The sequence below is a fragment of the Aspergillus puulaauensis genome, chromosome 8 (assembly GCF_016861865.1).
Source record: "Aspergillus puulaauensis MK2 DNA, chromosome 8, nearly complete sequence".
NCBI classification, from domain to species: domain Eukaryota; kingdom Fungi; phylum Ascomycota; class Eurotiomycetes; order Eurotiales; family Aspergillaceae; genus Aspergillus; species Aspergillus puulaauensis.
The window spans coordinates 1,406,967-1,433,102 of record NC_054864.1 but is presented as its reverse complement, the minus strand read 5'-3'; the positions used below and the strand labels follow the sequence as shown (position 1 = coordinate 1,433,102).

General features: G+C 49.8%; 9 protein-coding genes across 9 annotated transcripts; 5 read left to right on the top strand and 4 right to left on the bottom strand.

Moving 5' to 3' along the window:
• Positions 1–8,934: 8,934 nt before the first annotated feature.
• APUU_80564S (uncharacterized protein) lies at positions 8,935–10,448 on the bottom strand (the record flags this gene model as incomplete). The annotated part of the gene is made up of 6 exons (XM_041696859.1): positions 8,935–8,968; positions 9,036–9,148; positions 9,201–9,607; positions 9,679–9,900; positions 9,964–10,291; positions 10,410–10,448. The coding sequence occupies 6 exons, from the start codon at positions 10,446–10,448 to the stop codon at positions 8,935–8,937; spliced, it is 1,143 nt and encodes a 380-aa protein (XP_041562447.1).
• Positions 10,449–11,070: 622 nt separating this feature from the next.
• Positions 11,071–12,642, bottom strand: APUU_80563S (glycosyltransferase family 69 protein; the record flags this gene model as incomplete). Its single annotated transcript, XM_041696858.1, has 1 exon — positions 11,071–12,642. One exon carries the CDS (start codon positions 12,640–12,642, stop codon positions 11,071–11,073), a length of 1,572 nt encoding a protein of 523 aa, XP_041562446.1.
• Positions 12,643–13,519: 877 nt separating this feature from the next.
• Positions 13,520–14,122, top strand: APUU_80562A (uncharacterized protein; the record flags this gene model as incomplete). Its single annotated transcript, XM_041696856.1, has 1 exon — positions 13,520–14,122. The coding sequence occupies one exon, from the start codon at positions 13,520–13,522 to the stop codon at positions 14,120–14,122; it is 603 nt and encodes a 200-aa protein (XP_041562445.1).
• Positions 14,123–16,544: 2,422 nt separating this feature from the next.
• On the top strand, positions 16,545–18,610 carry mirC (siderochrome-iron transporter MirC; the record flags this gene model as incomplete). Its single annotated transcript, XM_041696855.1, has 5 exons — positions 16,545–16,756; positions 16,832–16,962; positions 17,013–17,747; positions 17,808–18,469; positions 18,527–18,610. 5 exons carry the CDS (start codon positions 16,545–16,547, stop codon positions 18,608–18,610), a joined length of 1,824 nt encoding a protein of 607 aa, XP_041562444.1.
• Positions 18,611–19,240: 630 nt separating this feature from the next.
• APUU_80560S (uncharacterized protein) lies at positions 19,241–19,480 on the bottom strand (the record flags this gene model as incomplete). The annotated part of the gene is made up of 1 exon (XM_041696854.1): positions 19,241–19,480. One exon carries the CDS (start codon positions 19,478–19,480, stop codon positions 19,241–19,243), a length of 240 nt encoding a protein of 79 aa, XP_041562443.1.
• A 1,029-nt stretch (positions 19,481–20,509) lies between these two features.
• cdc42 (Rho family GTPase CDC42) lies at positions 20,510–21,480 on the top strand (the record flags this gene model as incomplete). Its single annotated transcript, XM_041696853.1, has 4 exons — positions 20,510–20,529; positions 20,672–20,791; positions 20,984–21,362; positions 21,421–21,480. 4 exons carry the CDS (start codon positions 20,510–20,512, stop codon positions 21,478–21,480), a joined length of 579 nt encoding a protein of 192 aa, XP_041562442.1.
• A 320-nt stretch (positions 21,481–21,800) lies between these two features.
• APUU_80558A (uncharacterized protein) lies at positions 21,801–22,112 on the top strand (the record flags this gene model as incomplete). Its single annotated transcript, XM_041696852.1, has 1 exon — positions 21,801–22,112. The coding sequence occupies one exon, from the start codon at positions 21,801–21,803 to the stop codon at positions 22,110–22,112; it is 312 nt and encodes a 103-aa protein (XP_041562441.1).
• A 267-nt stretch (positions 22,113–22,379) lies between these two features.
• APUU_80557S (agmatinase) lies at positions 22,380–23,763 on the bottom strand (the record flags this gene model as incomplete). Its single annotated transcript, XM_041696851.1, has 3 exons — positions 22,380–23,404; positions 23,460–23,586; positions 23,641–23,763. 3 exons carry the CDS (start codon positions 23,761–23,763, stop codon positions 22,380–22,382), a joined length of 1,275 nt encoding a protein of 424 aa, XP_041562440.1.
• Positions 23,764–24,202: 439 nt separating this feature from the next.
• On the top strand, positions 24,203–26,057 carry CEM1 (putative beta-ketoacyl synthase (Cem1); the record flags this gene model as incomplete). Its single annotated transcript, XM_041696850.1, has 5 exons — positions 24,203–24,254; positions 24,617–24,783; positions 24,877–25,410; positions 25,469–25,837; positions 25,884–26,057. The coding sequence occupies 5 exons, from the start codon at positions 24,203–24,205 to the stop codon at positions 26,055–26,057; spliced, it is 1,296 nt and encodes a 431-aa protein (XP_041562439.1).
• Positions 26,058–26,136: the final 79 nt, after the last annotated feature.

The window sequence follows — 26,136 nt, the reverse complement described above, 5'->3', positions numbered from 1 at the left end:
GATTTGCCCCAGACACCACCGTTGGATCGGGTAATTTACTGGCCTGCACCTTTGTAATTTTGAAATACGTCCTTGCAGTGATACTCGAGGAACAGTTTGGAGACGAGTGTCAGAACGCAAGTGGGACGGTGGGCCAGCAGTAAGCCAGATCGGAGTCGGGAGCCGCAGTCAAACAAAGAAACCCACCCAGCCTGAAGGTACGAGGGCTGATCGCTTCGGAAAAGGATGAGGACGACGACGACGGAGCCAGCGCATTTGCATTTGCATTTGCAATATGGAATCGCACATTCACTTCTTTTCCAGCATTGCGGTACGCAATGACAAATACCTGGTAAGGAGGTGCGCTCGACTCGCGGCTGTCAGTCAACGCATACCAAGCCCCCGCTGAGGAGAATTGCATTCCTGCCCGGCTGCGAGGCTCCGAGGAGACTTCTTCATGGCGCAGTGGCTAATTACAAGCAGCTCGAGATAATGCATCTCCGGCTGTTCGACAGTCTCGACCATGACGGGGGTGGAGCGACTGCAAACCGGAGAACGGATACGTCTTCGATTCATCCGAAGCCCACTCTTCAGGGTCAAGCCAGGCAGACCGGCGACAGGAAGGTGAATAAACGGAGTTGAGTGTCCGGTTGACTGAGACTGAGAGAGCGAGCAAGAGGGGGGTTGGCAAAACCAACAAAAGCCGCGAACGGCGCCCGCTGATTGGCTGCGGAAACAGGCCTCCAACAGGCAGTGGCTTCATTAGCTTACCGGTCTGTCGGGTCCCTGCAGCAAATCAGCGCGGCCCAGGCTGACTGACACAAACACGATGTGGGTGGGCCTGCGCACAAGAATAACAAATCTTCGCCCTCACTCTTCACAACTGCAGGTCTGAAGTCTCATGCTTGCTGCAGGCAGACTGGATGCTAATCTGCATGCTTGCGGCTTGCCAACTCATCCTCTTCCCTTTTTCCCTTCCTGACGCTGTCAGGCTACGACCCTTTGGGGCCCCGCTTGGCACTGTAAATCATTTCGTCACAAGTGACGCTAAATGGGTTTAATCAACGTATAACAGCGCAGGGTGTCATGTTAATTCAAGATGAAGCCGGTTCTGACAATACTTGTTACCCAGTTGGGAAACTCCTCAGAGCGGCGAGCCGTCGACACAGAGTACACTCTATGCAGAATCAAGCATGATCGTCCTGTTGACCTGGAATGGATCAACTGACACTGGTCACTGATATTGTCAGCCAAAATAGTTAATAATAATAACAATTAATTAATAACCAAATAAGTTGTAATACAATATCCCGGCACCTGCATCTCATCTCGCAAGCTTCGGGTGCTGATTCCTGCATGTGGAAAATGAAAAGGTTTCAGACTCCCTCAGGTTGTCAGAGTCTGAAGATCTAAGATGTATCGTTTGCCCGTTGTTTCCCGGCCTGCATTTGGGCCCTGCAAGGACTCAGCCCATTCTGCTGACTGCGTTTGAGCTGCCCTGTGCTTAACCATGTATAGAACAATAATATATCACTATTATCGAGTTGCTTCTGCACCTCCAAGCAATAACCTCTCCAGGCGGCCTCCATCATTCTCCCCCACAAGGCATTTGTCACCAGATTTAAAGGTGGACCGAGCCAACTTTCTTCGTATTATGTTGGAAAATCGGTTTCCGCATTCGATCACTGACAAAGAACTCCTCATTTTTATTTTTTCCAAGTTCAAGGTCCAAGATCCTTTGCCAGAAGTTCCCAGGTCACAACTGAGAGCCAGAAAAGGTGCAGCCTGGCGGAGAAGATGTGGAGCCCAAAGAATTGCGGCACAGTCAAGACGCGCAGAGAGAGAGCAAGCTTTGGATGGCAGGCTTCGCAGTCCACTCAGCCTGAAAAGGGTTCTGGTCGGCGAGTTATATTATTATTCAGCTTGTGATTGGGGTTCCCTCGTGAAAGTCTGGTACAGTAGTACGGGCAAGTCCGACTGTGGCGGATCCATCACAATAATCACAATCTTGAATCACGAAATCGACAATGCAAATTTCAGAGCCAAAAAAAAAAAAAAAGGGCCACTTAGGGTTGCCAGCGAGTCAGGGCAGCGCCTGCGCTTCGAGGAGCTGATTCTTGAGGCATGGGGCCCTGTCAGGCTGGCATTCTTAACTCGTCAGAAACTTGCTATCCTCCGAGGAAATATCACCCTGTCCTGTCGGAACAGGATACGCGAGACAGATCGGCGATCGGCCGCGGGCCTGTGGTTGACTCTGGAGAACAGACTCTGCGTTCGTCTGTCGCCTGTCGTCTATGGCCAAGGTGGTCAGTGTGGTCCGGAGATCGCAGGGATTTTCTTCATGCTGGTTCCTTCCATCTTGAGTAAGCGCGACCCAGTCCGTCCGAGCGGCGAAGGATCAAAGTCAAACACCAGAGCTGCCGAACCAAAGTTCCAATTTCCCCTTCAATATCACAGCCTCGCTCGAGCTAGAGGCTGCTAGACAGCTAGAGGGCCGCCGTCGCTCGTCAGCGCAGACGAACCCGCAGTCCTTTTCGATCACGTGACGCCACAGAGCAAAGTCGCAGAACAAAGAACAAGCCTAAAGAAGGGAATTCTGTCCTCGGCCGTAGAATCGTAGCTCCAGGAGTGTCGCCCAATGCAGTGAGGCATCTGAGACCGTCACATGGAATTTGGCTCGGTCTGAGGCTCGCCTGAGTCTCCAGGCCCGACCGACGATGGCGACTGCGACAGCTTTGCAATCTGCAGTTCCGGCCGGCGTTTGAAGAGTGAACAATGAACATCAAGATTGGAACTGCAAGTGGGTCAGTGACAGTTACAGTAACTGGTCGTTCTTTTGAGGCCTCGTACTTTCGTACTTTTGAAGAAGTGGGTTCCCGATCTTCAGCACTTCCAGTAGGACCTTCGAGCGGTTCAGGTTCAGTCGAAGTAAAGGCTCCAGTTGATATTTCGTTACGGAGTACTTCTCCGACTCTTCACAGAATCATCATTTGGTTCTCCAATCATCTAAGCCCTTCGAATTACGAAATCAGGCCTCTCGGATGGTCAAAGCTCGATTTCCAGAACGCTCGATTCGATCTTCGCGTGGGGAGCTCCAGCCACTTTGTGATGGGGGCCACTGCGGTCGCTGGGTCTCAGCTCGAATCGCAAATATACGAGCCCCGAGACAGCGAATAGGGTCGCTTGATTTCGCCTGGTTTCCGCGGTTTCCCCCCCAAGTCGGAGCGGGCGGGGAGATCCCGTTATTATTCAATGATTCCTTTTTGCTCACGGCCACACTGACGGAACACGCCCGTCCCTTCATGCCAACATTGAACTGCCGATCGCGATTCGCCAGGCCCCAGCATCCAACGGTTCTGCAGCACAGCCAGCTTCATCGCCCTCGAGCGCCTCGACAGTCAGAGCAGCCGAGCCGAGAACTCAAGGAGATGCAAACGGACCTTTGTCCGTCTGCCACAATGCAATCAAAATCCTCACATTCTTAACACTCCTGCATGCCTCGCAATCAGAATCAGCAAGGGGGCTCTGTCTCTGAATAAGCGGACTTGGCTCGTTAACTAACAGCATGTAGTTGTTGCAACAACTGATGGGTAGACTGTCGGTGAGACAAGGCAGTTCATGAAAATAAGTTCGGTACCAACATGTACTATGATTTGCTTTTTCAGCTGAAGAACCCTTGCAGTGCTTCTTCATTGTTGCAGGTGGCCGCCATCAATCATAGCGCGAGCTCAGCAAGACCTGAAATGTGACTCTTCATGTTATGCTGCATTGTTGCATAATTGCCCATTTGGCCATATGATTCCGTTTGCTGAGTGCTCTCGACATGCAGCCATCCATCACCCACAGGTCCGCCACAGCCACAGGACGTGGACCAGGAAGCTCTTCCCATTACCCCGTTCAAGTAGGAGGCCGGCCCCCATGGATGAGGTGGATGTGCATAGGTGCCTTATGATCTACATAAGCCCGGTTCAACAGACCCTCAGGCCATCCCTGAAGAGTCAAGACAGCAGGTAAGCCATCTTGATACAGCACACCAGTTTGCAAAATACAAGTTTCGGAGATGGTGAGCCTCACTCCATAACAGTAGTGCAATCCAGTCGTTAGGTTCGTGGAATCGTGGGTTACAATCATGATAATCCAGCAGCCCGGCTTTCTTCAGCTGTAAGCCAGTGCCCACAATAATATTGCGACAATCTACGCTGCCCAGACACCATACGGTCTCGCCGGTAACTGTTCCTCCACATACTGCCGTGCTCTAGGTAGTTGAGAACTCGAGTGTAACATCCATTTTCCGGACCCCACGAGACAGGGGAAGAGAGTAATTCGAGTCTCGACTTTCCTGTGGACCAGCGTCGCCCCCAACTTCCTCAGCAAACAAGCCCCCAACGTAAGCACTGCAAAACAGAGTTATAGGATCTATAATATACGGGGGACTGCATGCAGAGTACGGAATCTACGGATACAGAGGACGGATAGATAAAATGGTCCGACATGGGAACGGACGGATCCCTGCTAAGATGCCTGGGCTCATTTTTGTCCCTGTATCGCGTTAGCCTATGCGAACTCAATATATTAAGTTTTCTTGGTCCCCTTTTGCCCTCCTATGTTTTGTTCGAGGCTTCGACCGGGCCCTCGGTTCTTCAACAGTAATAGGGTACGAGGCCGACCCAGCAATATGGGGTTTGGGGGCCAGTTCGTCATGCAAATCCTTCAGGGCGACGAGGTGACACTTGGTGACACTGTGGCAGTGGCCACTGGCCACCCACTACACTACCGGTAGGCTAGGCCAGGCCAGGCCAGGCGAAGTTAAGCTAAGCCCGCGCATGAAACTACCTTTTCGGCGACGGAGGGGCTCGGTGGCCGCTCTGTATCCTATCCTGGCATCGGTCTCTAGAAGGATTTATCGTTGGTGAACCACGGGATATTACTTGATCGTACTTCGAAATTTGGGTGCCACTCGGTCGCTTAAAAATCGGAAATATGATGGCCGTATTGAAACTTTGCCCCCAAATGGTAGGCACGATGTCTCCCACATGAGCTTGGGCTAGTTAGTGGACGGTGTAATCCCAGTGCCCAGGTCTGGCTTATCGCACATCAAACCCACAATATGTCACTGAAGTGTGGGACTGTGACGCCTGGATCTTCGGTCATCAGTGCGAGATAAGTATACTAACGGAGGGCCAGGTTCAGAAAGTGCTGTGACCATTCTGCGATTGCAAATCCGAACTCGGTGTTTTGCAGGTCCTTAATAGCAATAAGGACGAATCTTTGGCCGATTAGCCTGGTTACTTAACAGTTAGGAAAAGTCTTTTGGGAAATACTCAATATTGAGAACTTGATTGACATTTTAGTATAGAGATGTTTTCCCGGAGAACAGCCGCCTGAGCACGACCGCAGAAGTTCTCGGTTGACATTCCGAAATGATGACCAGGGCACGATTTCCTTCAACTGAGCTCGCTGCTCCTGTGCTGCCGGTTTCTGGAACAAGCCCCCAAGGCACAAAGGGGGTCGTCCAATGTAACCTTTCTACTACGGGCCATGGCTTATGCTGACTACGAGTACTGGCTTATCAAGCCTCAAAGAGCCAAAAGACCAGTTGCCCCGTTTGTGCCAAGTTCCTGCTCGTTCGCTCCTCATTTTCGCCGATCATACTCTAATCTTTGGCAGCAACAACAGCAAACACTGCGCCCTTGGTTCATGATTGCATCAGGAGGTCGGGCAAGCAGGCAAGGACTTTTGCGCAGCCGCAGCCCCCTGGTAAGTTGTTCATCGCCCTGAGCCCCTATTAGGCATGAAGAGCGTTTACCGTTTTTGGTGCGGCACAGCCTTCATACATAAGATAGGCGTGTCAGGTGGAAACAAGCATGATGCGCTTCATTTTGACAAAGAAGCCTCAAGCGCTGTTGGTTCCTTCTATATCTGTGATTGGATATTAGGTTCTCACGGATACATCGTGGCTTTTGATACTCGAGATCAATCATAACGCAAGGCTATGTTATTGGGCAAGTCGTATTCAAATGCCCTACGTTTACCGCATTCAGTCGATCGTTGCAACAGAGCCCACAGCGGCACAGCTGACAAGCAACTTTTCGGGTCATATTAGGTCTATACAACTCGCAGCCGGGTTATCAGAGACGGATTTTGTGGTGTGCGGAGTATAAATGTCACAGAGGAAGCCGTTGATCAGTGTTGGCAGAGCGCTTACGGGCTGGAACATCCCGTGAGTCCGTCGCATCGGTGGAGACTCTGGAGAGCATTTCTTGAATTGACCGGAAGATAAATGATTGAGAGACTATCGTATTCGTTTGAGACCTGTAATCAGAGACACTCGGGGGTCAACTTCCACTCTTGTTACTATAAATTAACCCGTGCGGTCGTCAAACAAGGTCAGCCACGGGGTTATCCCGTGGACATCGACTCATGAGTCATGCTGGAGCACCTTAACTCGGAGAGGCAAAAAGAGCATCGGATCTGGAGGATTATGTACCCCAATTGGCTCTTCGCTTGGAGAAAGAGGGTGAGCACGGAGCAATGAAAACAAAGGGGAGCATGGGCAGATTAATCTCTTTGGTGGAATAACAAGGATTAACCTGCTTCTGGGATGATTAACCTTGGATCGTCAGCAAAATAACAAGTGTCATCAATCGTCAGTGGCCAGTGGCCACTGCTCAGCTGCTCAGTTTCATTCTTCCGTACGACGAAGATCTGCTCCACCTGCCAGCGATTATTCTCCTCGCGAGTCGCTTCTCAAGGTGCCAAGGCAGCAGTCAAACCCGGAGACTGACTAGCTCCTTCCGTGATGAAGTTAGTTACGTAACCAGACGTGCTGAAGAATAGTCAGCTAGTTAATTGGCGTGGCTATATCTGGAGTATATCCCATCTTCATGGCTTCATCTTTCGAAACTGGCCGATGCACGGTATGCCGCGTGAACTCTTTCTGCTGAGATATTATTAGAGTCAATTTTCGGGAAAAGAAGGCACAAAACCCCTCAGTGGAATTGCCCAAAGTTGACTTACGGTGTGCTAATGCCTGGCTATCACACCTTCACCCAGACTGTCGGGTCCTGAGTCTGAAAAAACGTAGTACGTCGTATTCTTGCTGCAGGCGAGGGCGGCTGGTGCGAAACTATTTTGCCAGGAATCGTATCCTCCAGAGATTCATCTCCTTCATCTCGCTATGATAGGGCAAAGAAGCAAAGCCGTATCTGCAGAGGCAAAGAATCCATGCTCTTTCAAAAACGAATCCTCATTATTGGTGCGAACCCAGTACCTATGAGATGTCCGAGGTAATCCGAAAACACTATATCTCAACCGTAACCATGGATTCGAGTCGGCTTACTTCCTCTCCATATAATATTGCCAATAATGATGGTGACAATATCGCCAGGAGTAAATCCGAACATAGGACTGGCTCGCCCTGCAAGGACCACCTCGAGGTGCGACACTGCGAGTCTTTGTTCTTCATCGGGGATCTCCGCCTGGTTCTAGCCTCCCCGCTCTCCACCCAAGAGTTACCAGTTGCCATACCTAGTAACAGTCGGACTATTTGCACGGTTGGCAAAACGGCCTTGTCAAGGTCCACGTCTATCGAAAACTCTGTCGTCTTTCGGTGCATAAAGAACCTATCAATTGGTCTTCGGTCGCTCAGCCAGTCACTGATACGTTACGTCATAAGTCAAGGGTAAAGACTAACCTGGCAAGCACTGTCTACCTCGGATTTGGTGGTGGAAAATCCTTAGCGACTTCGTGTCTGCTGCTCACGAGCTTCGAAAGAATACCCACAGAGGGGATGCCCCACTCGATCCAAAGTCTTCGAATTCAAGGCACGAGGAGCATACCTACTTACCTAGGTAGCAGATCTGAACAGCTGATGCTGTAGAATTTCCCCCGGGGTGTGGCACCGCTTTGACGATTTGAGATTGTGGAGCGAGGTCAATGTGAATGCAACTAGTCTCTCCCGTAAGTCTTCTCGGTATTATATTGTATCATATTGTACCATACCACCACTGGTTTGTACTCCTAGCAAGGTACTCTCTGTGCTTACTACTGCGTGGTATCTTTCAGGCTACGGAATGCATTATCGCAACTTGAAAAAGCTCTTGAAATATCTTCATGAATATTTCTCACTTAACAATATTTATTATTATCGGAGAGATTCGAGTCGCCGATCATACATGATTCGCGCTGTCGGCACTGCAGACGTGTGTTGTTCGTCGGCCTTAAAATATAACTATATATATATATATATATACATATAACATCATGGATTCTATAGATGCTGACTGCTGTTCAATCATCATGCAACCACCAAGTTACAAACGAGGCCCCCGAGAGCGCAAACTTTTCAAGTCATGCATACAGTGCCCCCAAATCCCCATAACCGCAAATTGGGAGAGTAGTAAGAAACGAACTGCTGCAACGCCGAAAAGCATGATATTCCAAGCCATCTCTCGTCACTACAAGAACCACCAACCAGCCATAATCGAAGCCTTTTGTAAAAAAAAAAAAAAAAAAAAAAAAAAAAATAAATCGTCGATGTAATACTACTACTCGCAAGATCCAGGTACCTACAGACACCACGGGCTGGCCCGGTGGGAGGCCTGAAGGCCCCGAAGGATCTTGCTCTGATATATTAATTTGGTGACTCGCCAAATCCTGGGGGGCCGTGGCTTAGATTACCTCGCGGATTATACGCAAGGATTGGCCTGAAGATGACACACTTAATGGAGGGTGTTGTCGCGCTTGGGCTGGCGAAAGAGTAATATCACGCCTGTTGTTTATGAGAAGATACACTGCAAGAGTTCCTGTTAAGAAAAACGATGATGTGTTCATTCAGCTACTGTAGATACAGGAGACCTTCGCCTTCAAGCTGTCACATTAAAATCAATAAACATGTTCGGTTGCCATTATGTATACCATTTGACTATGGCCACGGGCAATCGCGTTTGGATAGGTTCAATCGGCGTGATATCCGGTCGCCACCTCGCATCTACCGAGTCGTGTTAGCTTGACATCTCGGAAACAGTAGGATCCCCATCACCAACACGAAGACTTACGGGTCAGTGGCATACTGCACGTTACAGTGCTCCCAATCTTCATTGCGGATTATGAAAGCACGAAAACGGACGGCATCGTCGATGCTGCAGAAGCGAAAACTTACGGAGCGGGGCTTTGTACTCACGTCAGTCGAACACTTGCCGATTAAAAATGGATTGACTTACATATCCGGGAACGTAACTGTCGATGATTTTTTCAACCTTGCGGTGGTTGGCAGTGGCGATCTCGACTATTTCCTTCATTGTGGCTCCCATATCTACACCGACTGCACGAACGACGCGAGTCGAACCGACAGACAGGTGGAACGAGAGCTGCGAACTGATCACATCAACATCTTCACCGCGGTCCACGAAGATTGTGAACTTTCTCTCCTTGTCCAGATCAATCCCATTCGGGTATTTGTCGTAAAAAGCCTTGCACGAGACAGGGTCGCAGAACAAGACATGAGCATTCCCAGTCGGGGTAATAGAAACGCTCTCAACCATACCACCATGCACCAGTGACAGGACCTTGTCAGCGGTGCTCCAAGAAGGAGGGAGGTTTTTGATGATAACCCGCCTGACTTGGGCAGCTAGATGAGAAGAAATAGGACTGCGTTAGTATAGAGTGTACAAAAGAGGGGTATGGCCATGGTTAATATACCGGGTTTGTTGCGAGCCGCAGGGGTTCCCCACGACGAGAAAGTGGTAAGATGTTCACGGTCTTCTTCTTCTTCTTCGGGCTGAGCTTTCTCGCTTTCAGGAGTAGGAGCACGCGAATCAACAGCTGCGGCTTGAGTAGAGGTGGCAGTCTCGTCCGCTTCAAAGTCGATCATGGGTTTGTTAAAAGCTTCATTCGCGTCGCCTACTCCAGGCTCGTGAGTTCCTACAAGGAGAGTTAACAATTACATCTTGAAAAAAAAAAAAGAATGCTATAAAGATAGTGTACCCATAGGTTCGTCATAGGTATAAGTAGTAGGCACATCCGCGTCTTCAGTTGTCTCGAAGGGGGCCTGGGAACCTTCTTGTTCGGATGACGCGTCTTCAGAGATAGCAGGGGGCTTGCCATACTCCTTTTCGAGCTTGAATGACCGGGCAGCTGCCATGAAGGCAGCCGTATCATCGACATCAGCAACCGGGGGGTCCATAGCCACTGATTTCATCGCTGAAGCGGGACGAGAAGTGTTGTGGTGCGGTAGGTGTGGAACGGGAGGGGCTGGGGGAGAGCGAGGAGAGAGAGAGGGAAGGCGAGTGGTATTATTTTCTCTGCCGAGAGTCTGCTGAGAGGTTGTGTTCTGCTGTCAGTCTTGTTTGTTTGGGGTTGAGAACAGCTTGTGTGAGGGAAAGAGGGGAATTGAGCAAGTAATCACCGCTGAGAGACAGGAGAGAACTGACCTGGCAAACACCGGGATGGGTGTCACGGTTCCCTTTCATGGGAGCGTGTTGGCTATCCTCCAGACTGTAAGCAGTCCTTTCTGCAACTGCTTCGACGACGTTGTGGATAATATCTGTAATGTTCAGGCCAGTAAGCTCAGCAAAACGTTTCCCTAGAGCCATTTTGTGAGAAGAGGCAAGGATTTGAGAATTCAGATAAAGGTGAAAGAGGGAATGAAGAAAATAAGAAGTGAAAGAAATAAAAGTATGTGAAGCAAGAACAGCTTTGCTCGCTGCGCTATCTTCTTGCCGCGCTCTAGAGTTCTTAACCCCAGAGTAGAAAGCAAGGAGAAGAACATAACCTTACCTGGTATAATTAATTATATCTCTAATTAAGCAATGAAAAAGGAACACTTCCTTTAAAGGTAGAGTTCTATAAATCCAGACCTCCCGTGAAGCAAATATAGAAATGAGGATGAAGACTAGTAAGAAAGAAGCACTAGAATAACAAGTTCTGTCAAATTGCAACATGGCAAGGCTAGCAGCTCGCGGCTTGGAAAAGTTTGCATCTGAAATCTCTATTTATTGCAGGATCATCATATAGACAAGGGTGAATTATCCGTTTCACATACAATTAAACCAAGATACTACATACAGAGCTCGCCTTCGGCCATACTATATCCTAGGTCGGAACTGGGATAGACTCCCAACCAGCCTCGCCCTCTTGACGGTCTTCGACAATCACTTGGAGCCCCGGGCGTCCACAAAAGCCATCGTTCGAGGCTATCCGTTTAGCTTCCTGGAACGAGCCCCCGCCATCGTCATTCTCATCCGGAACCCAAGCAGTTTCCGTAACACGTTGGCCGGGCACCTCGGTGCGTCGAGGGTTGAACCGTGGCAGGGAAACCAGAGGGTTTAAGATGTTGTGGATGAGGGTATAAAGCCGCTCGGGTCGACGGGTGAACCCTAGCCATGACAATGTCCGACTGTCGTATGCCACCCGCACGAACGGGTTCATATAAACCCCGGTGTCCGTAATCTCCTCAGGATTGATTGGGACATCTTGAATATCTGCATGTATAAGGCAGCATTCAGAAGCCTCCCAAAATGCATCGTTCGATGCGCGGAACCGGAGAGGATGGTCTCGATCAGGCCCTGCAGTCGGAAGTTGAAAGAACCGAGCATCGAATGCAACCATCCCTCCCCAGCAGCTGCGAACCCGGACAGAATCGGTTCCAGATAGAACATCCTTGCGGCTCTGCCCATCGCCTACATTAGAAAACCAGGGGAAGAAAGGAAGGCCCATGCCAAACCCTTGCAGGTCCCGCGTCGCATAAGTGTCGTAAAACTTGAATGGGTTGATGAAATCAACAGCGCAGGCAGCCCGGTACCGTGCGATTCCATTGTCGTCAACATGGGTAGAGAATAGAAGCTGAAGTGCATCAACAGGATCAAAAGCAACGTCGTTCAGGTACAACAGCCTATCAAACTGCATCTTCTTGTGTGCCTCTAAGGGTCGTAGGGCTCGGTTCCGGACCTCAGCCAAGTATTCAATGCGCCTTATCCGTTTCGATCCACCAGGGACGGTCACGGAATGCAAACGGTCTAAATCCAAACTGTCCTCGTATACAATCGAATTATTGCACGGAACATGTGCCTCAAGGTCTCGCAACGCGCCTGCGCCTGCTGATCCGCTATCATTTTCGTAAATGCTTAAATATACGTTCTCTTGACCGAGTAAATCGATCAGTTTCAGAACACTCTGGCCCCACAAGCCCCCCGCTATATCCCCGTCACGATCGTATAAGCTAGCGGCGATGAAAATTTTCTCGTTACGAGGATTGCCTCGACCGAGAGAGGTTGATTTTTGGACGGTATTGCGAAGAGTGGCATAATGTGGAGGCGGCCGAGAATAGGAAGGGAAAAACGTGGTTGCTAGAACTAAGAGGGCGAATATAATACCAAAAAAGCTCTGGATGTAGAACCATACACGACGATTCAAGCAGAGCCGGTAGCACTTCCCCCATCTCGAGGTTCTAGCGAAAGGTTTCGGGACATTCAGACGACGATATCCGGTGGCGTAATTTGAGCCGAAGATACGTGATATTAGAGGTGCGCGGTCAAGAAATTTGCTGCGACTAGGGACCGACTGTGACTCGAAGTCGGCGTCATCGAGATCGAAGGTGCCCTGGGAGTCGATGGACGACCGCAAATCCAACTCGTACTCGTCTGGATGAAGTAATCGGGAGGACATAATCAGGACGCGATTTTCTCACAGTCAAGGCGGGAAAGACAGCTGAAAAAGACCACCCATTCCTCAGATTTTAGAATCGTCGATCCGCAGGAAACATCAGGTAGGTCGGCTCAAAATTTGTGAAGAGTCCAAGATTTGCAGCCTCAACGGTTTTGCTCTCCTTTTCTGGGGCCGCGTCAGGATCCCGAGTTGTATTATGTCAGCTAAGTCGGGGGCCGATCGCGAGTTCGCGACGAACAATATGGTGTGGCGCAGCAGCACCCGAGTAAGATGCGTTTTCGTTCTCCAACATACATGGGAGCCTGTTACATTGGCTGGTGCCTTCAGCGGCCTGCCTTCTTACTCGCATGCAGGATAGGTTGATCAGAGTGGACGACGGTGGGTCGTGGACAAGCACGATGAGCCTGCGCGGTTGAGATCGCCTCAACCAGAACGACGCCATGGTACAGCCTCGCTGACTATAGCGCTTATTCCATGACGTTTAACGTTTCCGGTTGGAGAGCTGGGCGGACTGCCACTCTGGGGCAAGATGCCCGCCAGACCAGGCGCAGTCTGTATTCCACGCGCACTTCAACTCCAAACTTCAAGATAACATACGAGATGCCTGGAAAACAACATGCATAGTTCGTGATTGGTGCTCTTTGCTGTCTCATTGAAGCAGACTAAGTCACTGCTTGTGGACTCTGTTCTTCGGCGTAATTTGAATCTCGAAGGTGGTGCTCTTTGGAGTGACGTAGGGTATTTAGTTGCTGCTTTGTCCCCCATGGATTTCGCACGCCCCTCTTTTTTCGATTAACCCCTCATTGACAGAGTCCGCTACACCATCTTTGCTCTTTATATTGGCACTGCAGTCAAAGCGAGTACAAATACGACCACAATGGCTGGTTTTTCGTTCGCGAATTCGCTCGACAAAGTGCCGGGTGGCGAAGCTCTCCCCACAGAGTTCACAATAAACGCTTCCCCGTCGACGGACGTGTGGGCCAAGCCACCTTCCACCGAGAGGTTCAATGCTCCTATCCTCTACAAATCCATTACACTGGATAGCTTCAGGCGTGCCCGAGTCGCATTCTCGGCCAACTGGCGCCAGAAGTACGACCAGGGTGGACTGATTCTTGTTCTTAACGGGGCCAACGGGAGTCGCAAATGGGTCAAGACTGGCATTGAGTTCACCCACGGGAAAACTCATTTGAGTACCGTGACTAAGGATCGATGGGCAGATTGGAGTCTGCTTCCAGTTCCATCCGGCGGCGCAGGGGCAACGCTGGAGATTGTCAGAGAACCGGACGACAGCTTATGGGTTTACCTCGTTGAGGGGATCCAAAAGTCGCCGATTCGAGAGGTGACTTGGGTCTTTGCTGAAAAGGACGTTACTGACACCTGGATTGGTTTCTACGCGGCGAGGCCATCGGGCGAGGGAGGTGATTTGGTCGTGAATTTCGCTTCCGCGGTGATCGATGCGACGGATTCAACAAAAAAATAATCATTGTCGGCATTTGTTAGATTTCGTCCTTGCTAGACCTTTGATGTTGATATTTGTCGGCCTTGGATATAAGTGGATATAAGGAGTGCTCTACGATAGCTTGCAAAGTTACTACAGTTTCAAGTACGTATGAACTAGGTACTCTGGGCATAAGACAAAGCTTTACCACTAGTAGTCAATGAACTCGTGACTGGAGCTCTCATCGGTCTTTCACCTACCTTTCTTGAACAATCTCTTTGTCTAGGCTGCGTTCGCTCCGTACATTGATGGGTTGCGTCAGAGTCGGAGGTTGCCCTTGTGACTGCCTATACTCGGCCGTAACTATCGATGGAGAGGACTGTTGTATTAGTTATTGGTGAAGATTTTTTTTGAGTCTTTGACCGCATTTTGCTCTTCTCCATTTTTAGGAAACAACGATCTCAGCCCGATCTTCCTCTGCACGGCTTCAGAGAAGTTGTGGGTACGGAAATCATGGGCATAGGCCAACGGAGTGGTGAATATTAGGCATCAACGAGCCTGGGCTGACGGTGAAGCTGGTTTAGCAAAAAAGAAGTGGAGTTGAGATCTGGGAGGGGCCCAGAGAGGAATGCAGAGCTTGGGGATAGCGGCTTTCGCGGCAGCGGCGCTCTGCAGTTTGCACAAGTCCGACAGTCCGGAAACGATCTGATCTCACATGGATACTCTTGAAGCATGATATTAATGAAATCGCGATGCATTTCGAATTTTTTATTTTATTTTATTTTTTTTCTTTTGCCTCGTCTCTGAGCACCCTTGGAGGCTTCAACAGCACAACAATATCACAGTCATTTTTTTTTTTTTTGGACCGCCCGAGCCTGGCGGTACAAATCGGTCAATGCGAGACAAAAAGTGGGTATTTGATCATGAATGATCAAATCATCGAGGTTGATCTTGGGGTTTCCCGTCGTTGGGGCCGGGACGATCGCGCAACATCATTCTGCTCGTCATGCGAAGTTGGAACTTGGAAGAGATGCTGAATTGTCCTGCAAGGGGCCAGGCAGGTCTGATCTCAAAAATTATGAGTCAACCCCATAACCCGTCTCGTATTTCAGTTCCATCCTGTGTCTTAGAGATGGCTTCCCTGGCCAAAAACTGAGAACTGCAGATGAAGAAATTGGAAAGCGGTTACAGATGAAGCTTACAATTGTTTGGTCCGATGGTCCCCGATATCACGCAGGTGATCTTATCATATCTGATTCTTTCCGCCCGTCACATTGTAACACTAGCGATCTTAGTCCGGCCGTCCATGCACGCTCCAAGAACTGTGGATGTTTTTCGGGAGTGCGTTGCACAAGGTAGTCGCATCTCATAGTAGAATCAAGAAAATCGCCGACTCGAGTGGCATGACTCTCCGTCGTAATTCGAGTCATCAAGGGGCCGACTACGGATCACGTGTGTCCAATCCGTCTATCCAGGGTGCGCCGGGGCCGTCGCCTGGCTGCCCTGGCTTGCCGGTCTCCCGTTTCCCCACTGTATGGGGGGTGCATTCTGTTTTGCCACTCACTCTCCGCCTCATCACCACGACCCTCAGAGTCACAGCCGCCTTCTCCGTCGGTCCTTGCACAGCGCACCCTGCACCCTGCATTCCCCTTGACGCTCAAGACAACAATACAACAAGAGCACCAGCCGGCATCGCGTTCCACAAGTTTTACGAGATGATAAATCAAGAATGCGCCCATGGTTGACTCTCGATTTCTTGTCAATTTCCGACTTCTGAAGGGGCCCCGCAGCCTATTTCTTCACCTTCAGTCGTTGGTTGATTTCAATATACGTATTCAAATCCCAACTCAGCCTCGGGCGTCAAGCCCATAGGCTAACCCAGAACCACCGACTTGCATACGTGCGCTTGACGATCGTGGGTCCGGCCGTGGTCAACGCTGCAAGTTCAAGCCCAAGGACAAGGAGGCTGTTTATTGCATGACGGGAACCTCTGGGTGCCTCGCGCGTTTGTGACCTTGTGTACCTCTGCTGGTCAGCCTGATTACTCGTGATCTGTTTCGCTGTATTTTAATACCTAACCGATGCTTTCTCGGCGCTTGAAAGCTCACCGTCAGCTTGGGTGTTCTCATTTCGTATCGCCGCGATATTGCTTTTTCTCCCATCCACTCATACACCCCTTTTTGTTGGCTGGTGTATTTCTTTTTTTACCTCTCCAGGTGGATCTGGCTGGCTCAGATTGCAGCTTAATAGCTCTGCGCTGCCACTTGAGGATTTGACTGCGCATATTTTCTTTCACGCCTGATCCCGTTTACTCGACCTTGACCCCCTCGCCCACCGTCTTACCGCTCAGACATCCTTCCCCTACTCACCGATCAATATACAACTTCGTGTCTCAATAAATGGACAAATATAGAACTAGACTGACTTATTGTCCATCCTCCCCATCATATATAACCGTCTCGAAATGCCCCTACTTGAACCCGGCGCAACCGCATATGGAACGTTCGACGACATGAGACGAGATACTGAGGATGAAGGAGACCGTCTCCTTACGGAGGGATATGTGAGCGACGGTGATGATAAATCGTCTATTGATTCAGTCCAAGAGGGTGTGAGGAAAATCGAGGCCATCAACCTTACATGGACAACCCGAACACTGATCATAGCTTATATCAGGTGCGTCTATACAAAACTCTTGTGACATTGGTGGCGCAGGTTGGTTGTATTGGTTCAGGCTAACTTGATTACCAGTATTTTCCTCATGGCCTTTTGTACTTCTCTGGAGGGCCAGACGATAATGTCGCTCTCCGCTTATGCGACCAGTTCATTCAGTAAACATTCTTTGATATCTACGGTTCTTGTGGTCCAAAATGTTGTCAATGGTATGTGCTTTGGGATCTTTAGCTATGACATACTGACGAATTACTCCTAGCTGTTATCAAACCACCGATGGCAAAGATAGCCGACGTTTTTGGCCGATTCGAAGCATTTTGCCTAAGCATTCTGATATACGTCCTCGGATATATTCAAATGGCTGCGTCGACGAATGTTCAGACTTACGCTTCCGCTCAGATATTCTACGCTGCTGGTTCTACAGGGTTGCAAATCCTTCAGCAAGTTTTCATTGCGGATAGCAGTAGCCTTCTCAACAGAGCACTTTTAGCTCTCCTTCCCGAGATGCCGTTTCTTGTCACGGTTTGGATCGGTCCCACGATTGCCGATGCGATACTTCAAGCTACCTCGTGGCGCTGGGGCTACGGGATGTGGTCCATCATATTGCCCGCCTCGTTTCTCCCGTTGGGTCTTTCTCTGCTACTCAACCAACGAAAGGCTAAGCGACTCAACTTGATAAAAGAACGGCCGCATCACCGACGTGGTTTTATTGCGATAGTCCGTCGTACCTGGTATGATCTCGACATATTCGGGCTAACACTACTTTCTGCGGCCGTCACATTGATACTTGTTCCCCTTACTCTTGCCGCAAACTCGAAGAATGGGTGGAAGAGCAACAACATCATCGTGATGATTGCGGTAGGTGTTGTTTGTCTCATAATTCTACCCTTTTGGGAAACCTCAAAAAGGCTTGCACCCAAGCCTCTTCTATCCCTTCATCTTCTCAAACAGCGGACTGCACTTGCAGGATGCACCTTGGCGTTCTTCTACTTCAGTGAGCTTCAACCCCATAAATCAAACACCGCAATGATCGAATTTTATTAATAAAATACAGTGGCCTTTTACTTCTCGGTCCAGCCATATCTCTACTCCTACCTACAAGTCGTACAAGGATACGACGTTTCCACGGCCGGCCGTGTTACGCAGACATTCGCATTTACGTCGACCATCGCTGCATTCGGGGTTTCTATCCTGATCAAGTATACACGCCGCTATCGTGTATACGTGACTATTGGTTGCGTTGTATACATAACGGGACTGGTGTTGATGTTACTGTGCCGCAAGGAGGGTAGTTCTGCACTCCAAGTGCTGGGAACACAGGTCATTGTTGGCGCCGGGGGCGGCCTTCTCAACGTCCCTGTACAGCTCGGTGTGCAAGCATCTGCCAGCCACCAGGAAGTTGCGGCTGCTACCGCTATGTTCCTTACGTCCATGGAGATGGGCGGTGCTGTAGGTGCTGCTATCTCCGGGGCCGTCTGGACCCATAATATCCCGCGCAAGCTTGGCCTTTACCTCCCTGACGAATATAAGTCCGAAGCTGGGGAGATCTTTGGGAAGCTGACCAAGGCTTTGTCTTATGAAATGGGAACACCAGTTAGGACGGCTATCAATCGTTCCTATCAAGAGACGATGAACAAGTTGCTGGTATTGGCTCTAATAGCCACGCTTCCGCTGATTCCGTTGAGCCTTCTTATGTCTAACTATAGACTAGACAAGGTGAGTCGCATGAACCAAAAAAGTCCATTAACACGTGTGGTAAGCTAATTGGAGTAGATGAGTGAAACGCCTGACCACCAAACAGTTCCACCGACAGATGAAGATGCATCTGAAGCCGGGGAACGGGTGAAGCAGACGTAAAAGGCGGCGTGGCTGCCTTATATATTGACATGATGAACGAATTCTCCTTTTACGATTTGGTCTTGTGGACCTCACGCCTTCGATAATGTGCGCTTGCATGTGGACCATGCATGAAGATGGAAGTGTCACTTTGAAGCTTACGATCTACTTCTTCCGAGATTCAGCCGTAGCACGCATGGTTTTTTTTTTGCAACTTCCAGCGGATTCTTGCATTATCTTTTTCTTTTATTTTACGACAAGCATTTCTTTCTCGGCGCACTGGCTGCTTTATTCTTATACTACCATCCGGACTATCACGGATGACTACAGGAAGGCCGCTTGTGTCTTGTGCGGTAACGATTCATCTATTACACTGTATGTAGATAGAACAGTAACAAATAGAGCATATAACGTGAAACTTCCCGGTTTGATTAGGATTTTGATAGGATTATTTTACTCCTGCACCCACGAATGAGCGACGAGGTAAGGAAGGAATGGAACTCTTGTCATATCAAACGACGGCCATGAAACTCTAGGTGGATTGGGGGATGTGAGACATGGCGAATACAGCGCCGGGGTGCAGCGTCACAAGAGTGCGATGCGTAGTTTATGTACGGCCTTGAACGGGCTGATGTGTTGGATACTCCATGATCAATAGGATGCGATGTCATTGAATGGATCAAGGCCTGCTTTCTCGGCGCGTAGACGAGCGACTGGCAGGGCGTTTCCCGACACCTCAAATATGGCAGCCGCTCGGGCTGAATGCCATTGGATAAAGAAGAGCGCAATGTCCATGATTGGAGGAAGAGTGAGGAGCGTGTCTGACTTTTGGTCGCCTTCACAGAAGTCGGTTTGAGCAGGCGTTTCTGGGCCTGGACGAGTCGTCGGCATGCTGCTTTGTCCGCCCCCTCCTTCTACTGCGAGATTCTTCCATCCTCCCTTCTGCTACCTGCGTCGTCAGTATTCTCTCCTTAGAACACACAGTTCATCATTTCCTACGATCAAAAGATTCTTCCATCCCTGCCTAATAATTCGCACCCTCTGAAAATCCATCCTCAAATCATCCTCTCGTTGCTGATGCCGCGGCTCTCCCTATCTCCCTCCATCTGTTACTAGTTTACCCCTCCTTGTGAGAAAGTCATCGAGCACCCTCCTGATCGCCAACATTCCAGAAATCGAGGAAGTGTCACGTCAATATCCAGCAGTACAGATAAACAGGAATCTCCTCTTTGGGTTTGGACCGCCATCAGTGCTGGGTGAGTTGTCGCTTGCAGTCGTGGCAGCAGATTATGAACCGCATTGCTTTTTCCTCGTGAATATTATCATTTTGATCTTAATTCCAATCACACTGCTCCGGAACGTGTCATGATTGACTAGCTGTGGTATTTTTATTTGTTTGTCTTTGTCTCCATGACCTTCAGTGCTGTTGCCTGATCTCCATTAATTTTTGACATTCTTGGAAATCCGCGCCCCATGGCAGAAAATTGAACTAGTACTCTGGATTGTTTGATTGTGATAACAAACGGATGGACATCAAAAGGCCCGGCCAGAGACTAGGCTAACCGTGCGTTCCAACAGCTTTCCACTGGCAATAACCACCTTCTCCGCCCGCCTCGACCCTCCCACATTGGCCGGACCTCCATTCTTTCACCACCGACAGCATCATTTCACCGCACCCCAACCTCTGTCAATTTTAGCGGCTCTTGCTCGTCGACGTCCCTTCTGTCTCCTATCCGAGGTTCTGAGGTTTTGAAAGTCCTCATTCCACATATCCGGCTTGCCTTGCTCCGTCACTGCGATCGAACTCCCCCTTCCCCTCCCATTCACCGCTCCGGTCTCCTGTCTCGGGTCTAGACAAGACAGCCTTCAACCCAATTCCATCCTCTTTTCCAGAGCATCAGATTTACTCTAGTTTTCAAAATGGTTGTAGCAACTATCAAGTACGTCTTCTCTTCCAAGCTCTCGCCATATCTTAATGCCTTCTCCAAAAACCTGGCCCCCAGTTCTCCACCCCTTTTCGAGGCGTATCAGTTGTTCCTCTCTTATCAGCAAACTGCTAACTCTTTGGTTTCTCTTCGACAGGTGTGTCGTGGTCGGTGATGGTGCTGTCGGCAAAACCTGTCTCTTGATTTCATACACAACGAACAAGTTCCCTTCAGAATATGTGCCCACGGTCTTTGATAATTATGCCGTTACTGTCATGTAAGTGAACTTTATGCTTTTCGCCAACTCTTGAGATGACGTCCATTACATCCGACTTGTCATCACTCTCTACAATACGTTAAATCACCCCTTTCTGCGGATTTTTTCGCCGCTCAAAGACTCCACTTCATACACTTCTTAGCATAGTTATTTCTCTCACCTTTACTGATCGCGAGCGTTTTAAAATAATAGGATCGGCGATGAGCCTTACACCTTGGGATTGTTCGATACCGCAGGTCAAGAGGATTATGATCGACTTCGCCCTCTCTCATACCCACAGACAGATGTATTCCTGGTCTGCTTTTCCGTGACTTCCCCCGCATCTTTTGAGAACGTGCGCGAAAAGTGGTTCCCCGAAGTTCACCACCATTGCCCTGGTGTTCCGTGCTTGATTGTTGGAACGCAAGTCGATCTCCGCGACGACCCAGCCGTCCGTGAGAAGCTGGCTCGACAGAAGATGCAACCGATCCGCAAGGAAGATGGCGACCGCATGGCCAAAGACTTGGGCGCGGTGAAATATGTTGAATGTTCCGCATTGACCCAATACAAGCTGAAAGATGTGTTTGATGAGGTATGTCTTAACCCTGGGACACATTCGGCCCCCGCACTAGACTTATTTCCGTTTCTAGGCCATTGTTGCTGCTCTCGAACCCGCCCCTAAGAAGCGATCGAGATGCGTTTTGCTATAAATAATCATCATATATTGTGGAACGGGCCACCAGTACTTGATTAAAGAAACTGGGCCCCTTGTTTACAACTTTGGTGACTTGCGCATGTGTCGTGTGATGTCAGGACGGCTGGGGTTTTTGAAATGAGCTTGATTCGAAACACAAGATGGCTTTCGAATTATACGATGACTTTCAGCTCGTCAGGGTTGGTTGTTCCTTAAATGGAGTATAGTTACTGCCCGTGGGATGACTTGCTGCATAATTGTTGTTATGTAGGGTTCTAGCCCCATTCGCTCCCTGCTTCTGACGGCCCATTTATCCATACACTTCTGAACGCTGCCATGAAAACACTATACGAACAAGCAGGCCTCGTCTCTCACCAGCTGATTTTTTTGGCCTCTTATTCCGTTCCACACAATACGCCTATTATTCCTTTGGTATCTAGCCCTATATCATCCCGATTACCCCACCGCGCTCTTTCCATTGCCGCCTTCCTGTTTCCTGTCTATGTTCACTCCTTTCATTACAGCTCTCATCGTCTGAACTTGGCGTTGGAAGTCGAGGCGTCCTGTTTTGGTTGGCTCCTGGTTCGATATTTTAACTTTATGCTTCAATTTGCTGTCATGCCGAATGCATTTACTGTGCGATTTTAAACCCCCCAGTTTCACCGAGACCTGGACTAGATAGCACAGATATATCCAATATGAAGACCAAAGTCTCTTGATTCAACTTGTTTGCGCTAGGACATGTCTTCTTGATTGACACAGAAGAATACTATGTCAGGAGACCAGTCGGCTGGAATTGCTCTCCGAGACCGAACTGTTGCTTTACTTCGTTATCCTCTAAACCGCCAGTTTGTTAATGGATTGATTGGCTTTGATTTCATTATCTTATCGACATGTCTCATGTATCTCATTCCTTTACAGCTCGTCTTTGTGTCCAGACTCCTTGGTTTCGGGCTTAGGCTCTGAAGCAGACACCGTTTCCTGAGCGGTAACACCCTCCTTGCGTCCGTACCACCCACCCAGATCTTCGCCCGCACCTGCCTTGACCATACTGGTGATGATCTCGTATGCAACCTGCGCAGCAGCCAGGGCAGTAGTTTCACCCTTGTTGTCATAGCTAGGCGACACCTCAACGATGTCCGCGCCAACAATGTTAAGTTTCTCGATACCGCGCAAAATGCGGATGAATTCACGGGTTGTCCAGCCACCCGGCTCGGGCGTTCCAGTTCCAGGTGCGGTAGCGGGGTCAAGGACGTCGATGTCGACGGACAGGTATACGGGCTGTTCTGAGTCGAGTCCAATACGCTGGATGATCTTATTGACCACACCCATCGGTCCGCCCAGTTCATCGATATCGTCGGCGTGAATGCGCATGAATCCTTGCTCAGGTGTTCCAGGTGCGGTGTAGTCGCTGTCGTCGATGCCCGTAAGCCGGGTACGCAAGCCCGCATGCGCAGAGGTCGAATTGCAAATAAGTCCCTCCCGACTGGCCTTGTGGAAAAAGCTGCCGTGGTTAAACGCCGACTGTTCCGATTGCCAGTACGCCGAGTAACGCACGGGGTTCCAGGTGTCGAGGTGGGCATCAAAATGCAAGACCGTGATGGGTTTTTGGTAAATCTGATACAAAGCGCGGAGAGCCGGGAGCGCAACGCTGTGATCACCGCCAAGGGTGACAAGCTTGGATTGACCGGTGGAGATGCCCTTCGTGCCGTACTCGGATGAGGCGCTGGTGACGGGCGTGCGGGAGCCTAGTTCGAGGAAGGCTTCGTACATTTGGCGCTCTGCGACGCCGTTGTCGAACGGCGTGATGGGAATGTCGCCGCAGTCCTTTATGGTGGCCCACGAGCTGTAAGGGTTGATCCCCGCGCGAGTGTTGAAAGACGTGCCGGCCATTTGCCGAGCGCTGGCGGCGCGAATTGCGCGCGGGCCGAATCGAGCTCCTTTGAACGCAGTTAGTAAACAGGGAAAAATAGTGGATTGAGAGCCTGGGTATACCTGGTCTGTAGCTAACCGCGGTGTCGAATGGTGCGCCGATGACAGCGATATCGTACCTCTCCTCAGGTTCAATAAGGCACTTAACGGGCTTCAAGTGCGCGAAACTGGCATGTCCAGTGAAGGACCACTAGATTACTTGTCAGGAATTTAGATATTGTAGTGCGAGACTTGGATTGCCTACCTCTTGGTTCCATTTCTTCAAGAGCTCCTCGCGCACATGCTGTGGGATGTCTTCATGCTCATGATGAGCGTGGGACAGCGCGGTCCCGGCCAGTGCCAGCAATCCAGCCCAGGTCAACTTCATTATGGTTAACCCAATATACGCAAGAAAGGGCAAGTATACAGCTAAAGGAAGACTGCGGCAAGTAAAAGAAAAGAAGGAAAGACCTTACCTAAATATGCCTGCGTATGGACTGCTGTGGAGCAAGAGGAAGAGCGCCGTATGGTAAGTTGGTCATGGTTTGTTCATGCAGTCTCTTATCGATAGTAGCGGAAGCTCCGATTGGCCACATTCGCCACCCTCTTTGGTGCCTTGGTGCCTGGCGGGCTTGACGTCGTTCAGACTTTCCTCTTCGGGCCATCGAGATTCTTCGCTCCTCATAGAACAATCAATCATCATCCTTCACCTTCGTTGACACTACTGCATCAGCGCACGCGTTTGCTCTTGCGAGGTCAAGCTTACATATTTACTCCAACGCCCCCTCTACACCTGCTGTTGATACTGGAGAATAGAACAAGATGCCATGCGGCGGGTTGTCGTAACAGGTCTTGGTGCGGTGACACCCCTAGGTGTAGGTAAGTGACACTGCCTTGTTCCAATATCAGACCATAAAGCATATCCTGTATCCGTTTTCTGTTCGGCTATCGTCTATCTCCGCTTGCAAACACTAGGCGTCCGTCGCAGTCACAGACGAGGGTTCTTCTACGTTCTCCCAGCGTCTTCTCCAACGTCTCCACTTCTCGAAGAGGAAGGTCGGCGGCGGAGCTGGAGCTGGGGTGGACATGGATGCTGCGGTTCCGAAGGAGGTAGCTGGACACGATACGGCGTTGTTCCTTGTTTTCTCGGATTCACATGGCTCGGCTGTTTTGTTTGCATGCATTCTTATTGTGATCGTTGATTGGTCCTTTGTTCAGCTACTAAACGGCTCATACTATAGGGGTGCGTCGGACTTGGAAGCGTCTGTTAGATGGTCATTGCGGTATCGTCAACGTAAAGGATCGAGATGCTAGATTTGCAGACTTGCCTTGTCAGATTGCCGCGGTAGTCCCAAGTGGCCCTCGCGCCGAGGGCCGATGGATGGCGTCGGAGTGGTTGAGTAGAGATGTAAGTATGTGCCTAGACATGTGTGTTTATTCGCCTTTGTCGGGATCAGATTGCAATTCCTAGAAATATTATTCAGATGCTAAATGGTGACAGGATGAACGGAAGATGGCGCGTTTCGCGCAGTATGCGCTGGCTGCTTCGGAGGAGGCGCTAGAGGATGCAGGCTGGAGGCCAACAGCTGTTGACCAGCTAGAAGCCACAGGAATTTGTCTAGGGTCTGGCATTGGCAATTTCGACGAGATATACGATACTGTTGTAGCGTACGAGAAGGGAGGCTACCGAAAAGTGTCTCCTTTGTTTGTGCCGAAGCTATTGATCAACCTCGGGGCCGGACATATATCTATGAAGTATGGTTTTATGGGCCCTAACCATGCGGCCACTACTGCATGTACGACTGGAGCGCATTCGATTGGTGATGCTGCGCGTTTCATCGCTTGCGGGGATGCAGATGTGATGCTTGCCGGCGGAGCGGAGTCCTGTATCCACCCGCTTGCAGTTGGAGGATTTGCGAGGGCACGCAGTCTGGCGACGAGCTTCAACGATAGTCCTGAGAAGTCATCGCGACCTTTTGATGCTAAACGTGAAGGGTTTGTGGTTGGCGAGGGTGCGGCAATGGTGATTCTAGAGGTATATTCTCACTCGGAACCATTACAATAAAGCTTTGGGCTAACTCTACCATTTGCAGGAACTAGAGCATGCCAGAGCTAGAGGCGCTCACATATACGCCGAAGTGAGAGGTTATGGATGTTCTGGTGATGCCCATCATATGACAGCCCCGAAAGAGAATGGGGCGGGGGCTCTGCTAGCAATGAAGAAGGCTCTAAAGAACGCTCGCTTCGAGCCATCCATTATTGACTACGTCAACGCTCATGCGACTTCGACTATTGTCGGTGATGCAGCTGAGAACGCGGCAATCAAAGCGTTTCTCCTTGGCCCTGGGGGTAAACAACAGGCTGCGGATGTCAACATCAGTAGCACCAAGGGAGCTATAGGACATCTACTTGGGGGAGCGGGAGCCATCGAATCTCTATTCACAATTCTCGCTATCAAAGAGGTTAGTCGTTCAATTAGTTTTATGGACTCGGCTAATTGGCTCCTAGAACGTAATGCCCCCTACCATTAACCTGGATCGCCTGGCTGAGGGTTTCGACTGTAACTACGCGCCAAACCAGGCTCAGGAACGTCGTATAGACGTGGCGTTGACAAACAGCTTTGGATTTGGAGGAACTAATAGTAGCCTTTGTTTTTCCAAGTATGATTTACCGGGCCTATGATATTTAGTTGCACGCCTGTACACTACTAGACATATATAGAAATTTTAATTTGAATTATCGGATTCACAAGGCTCAGAAA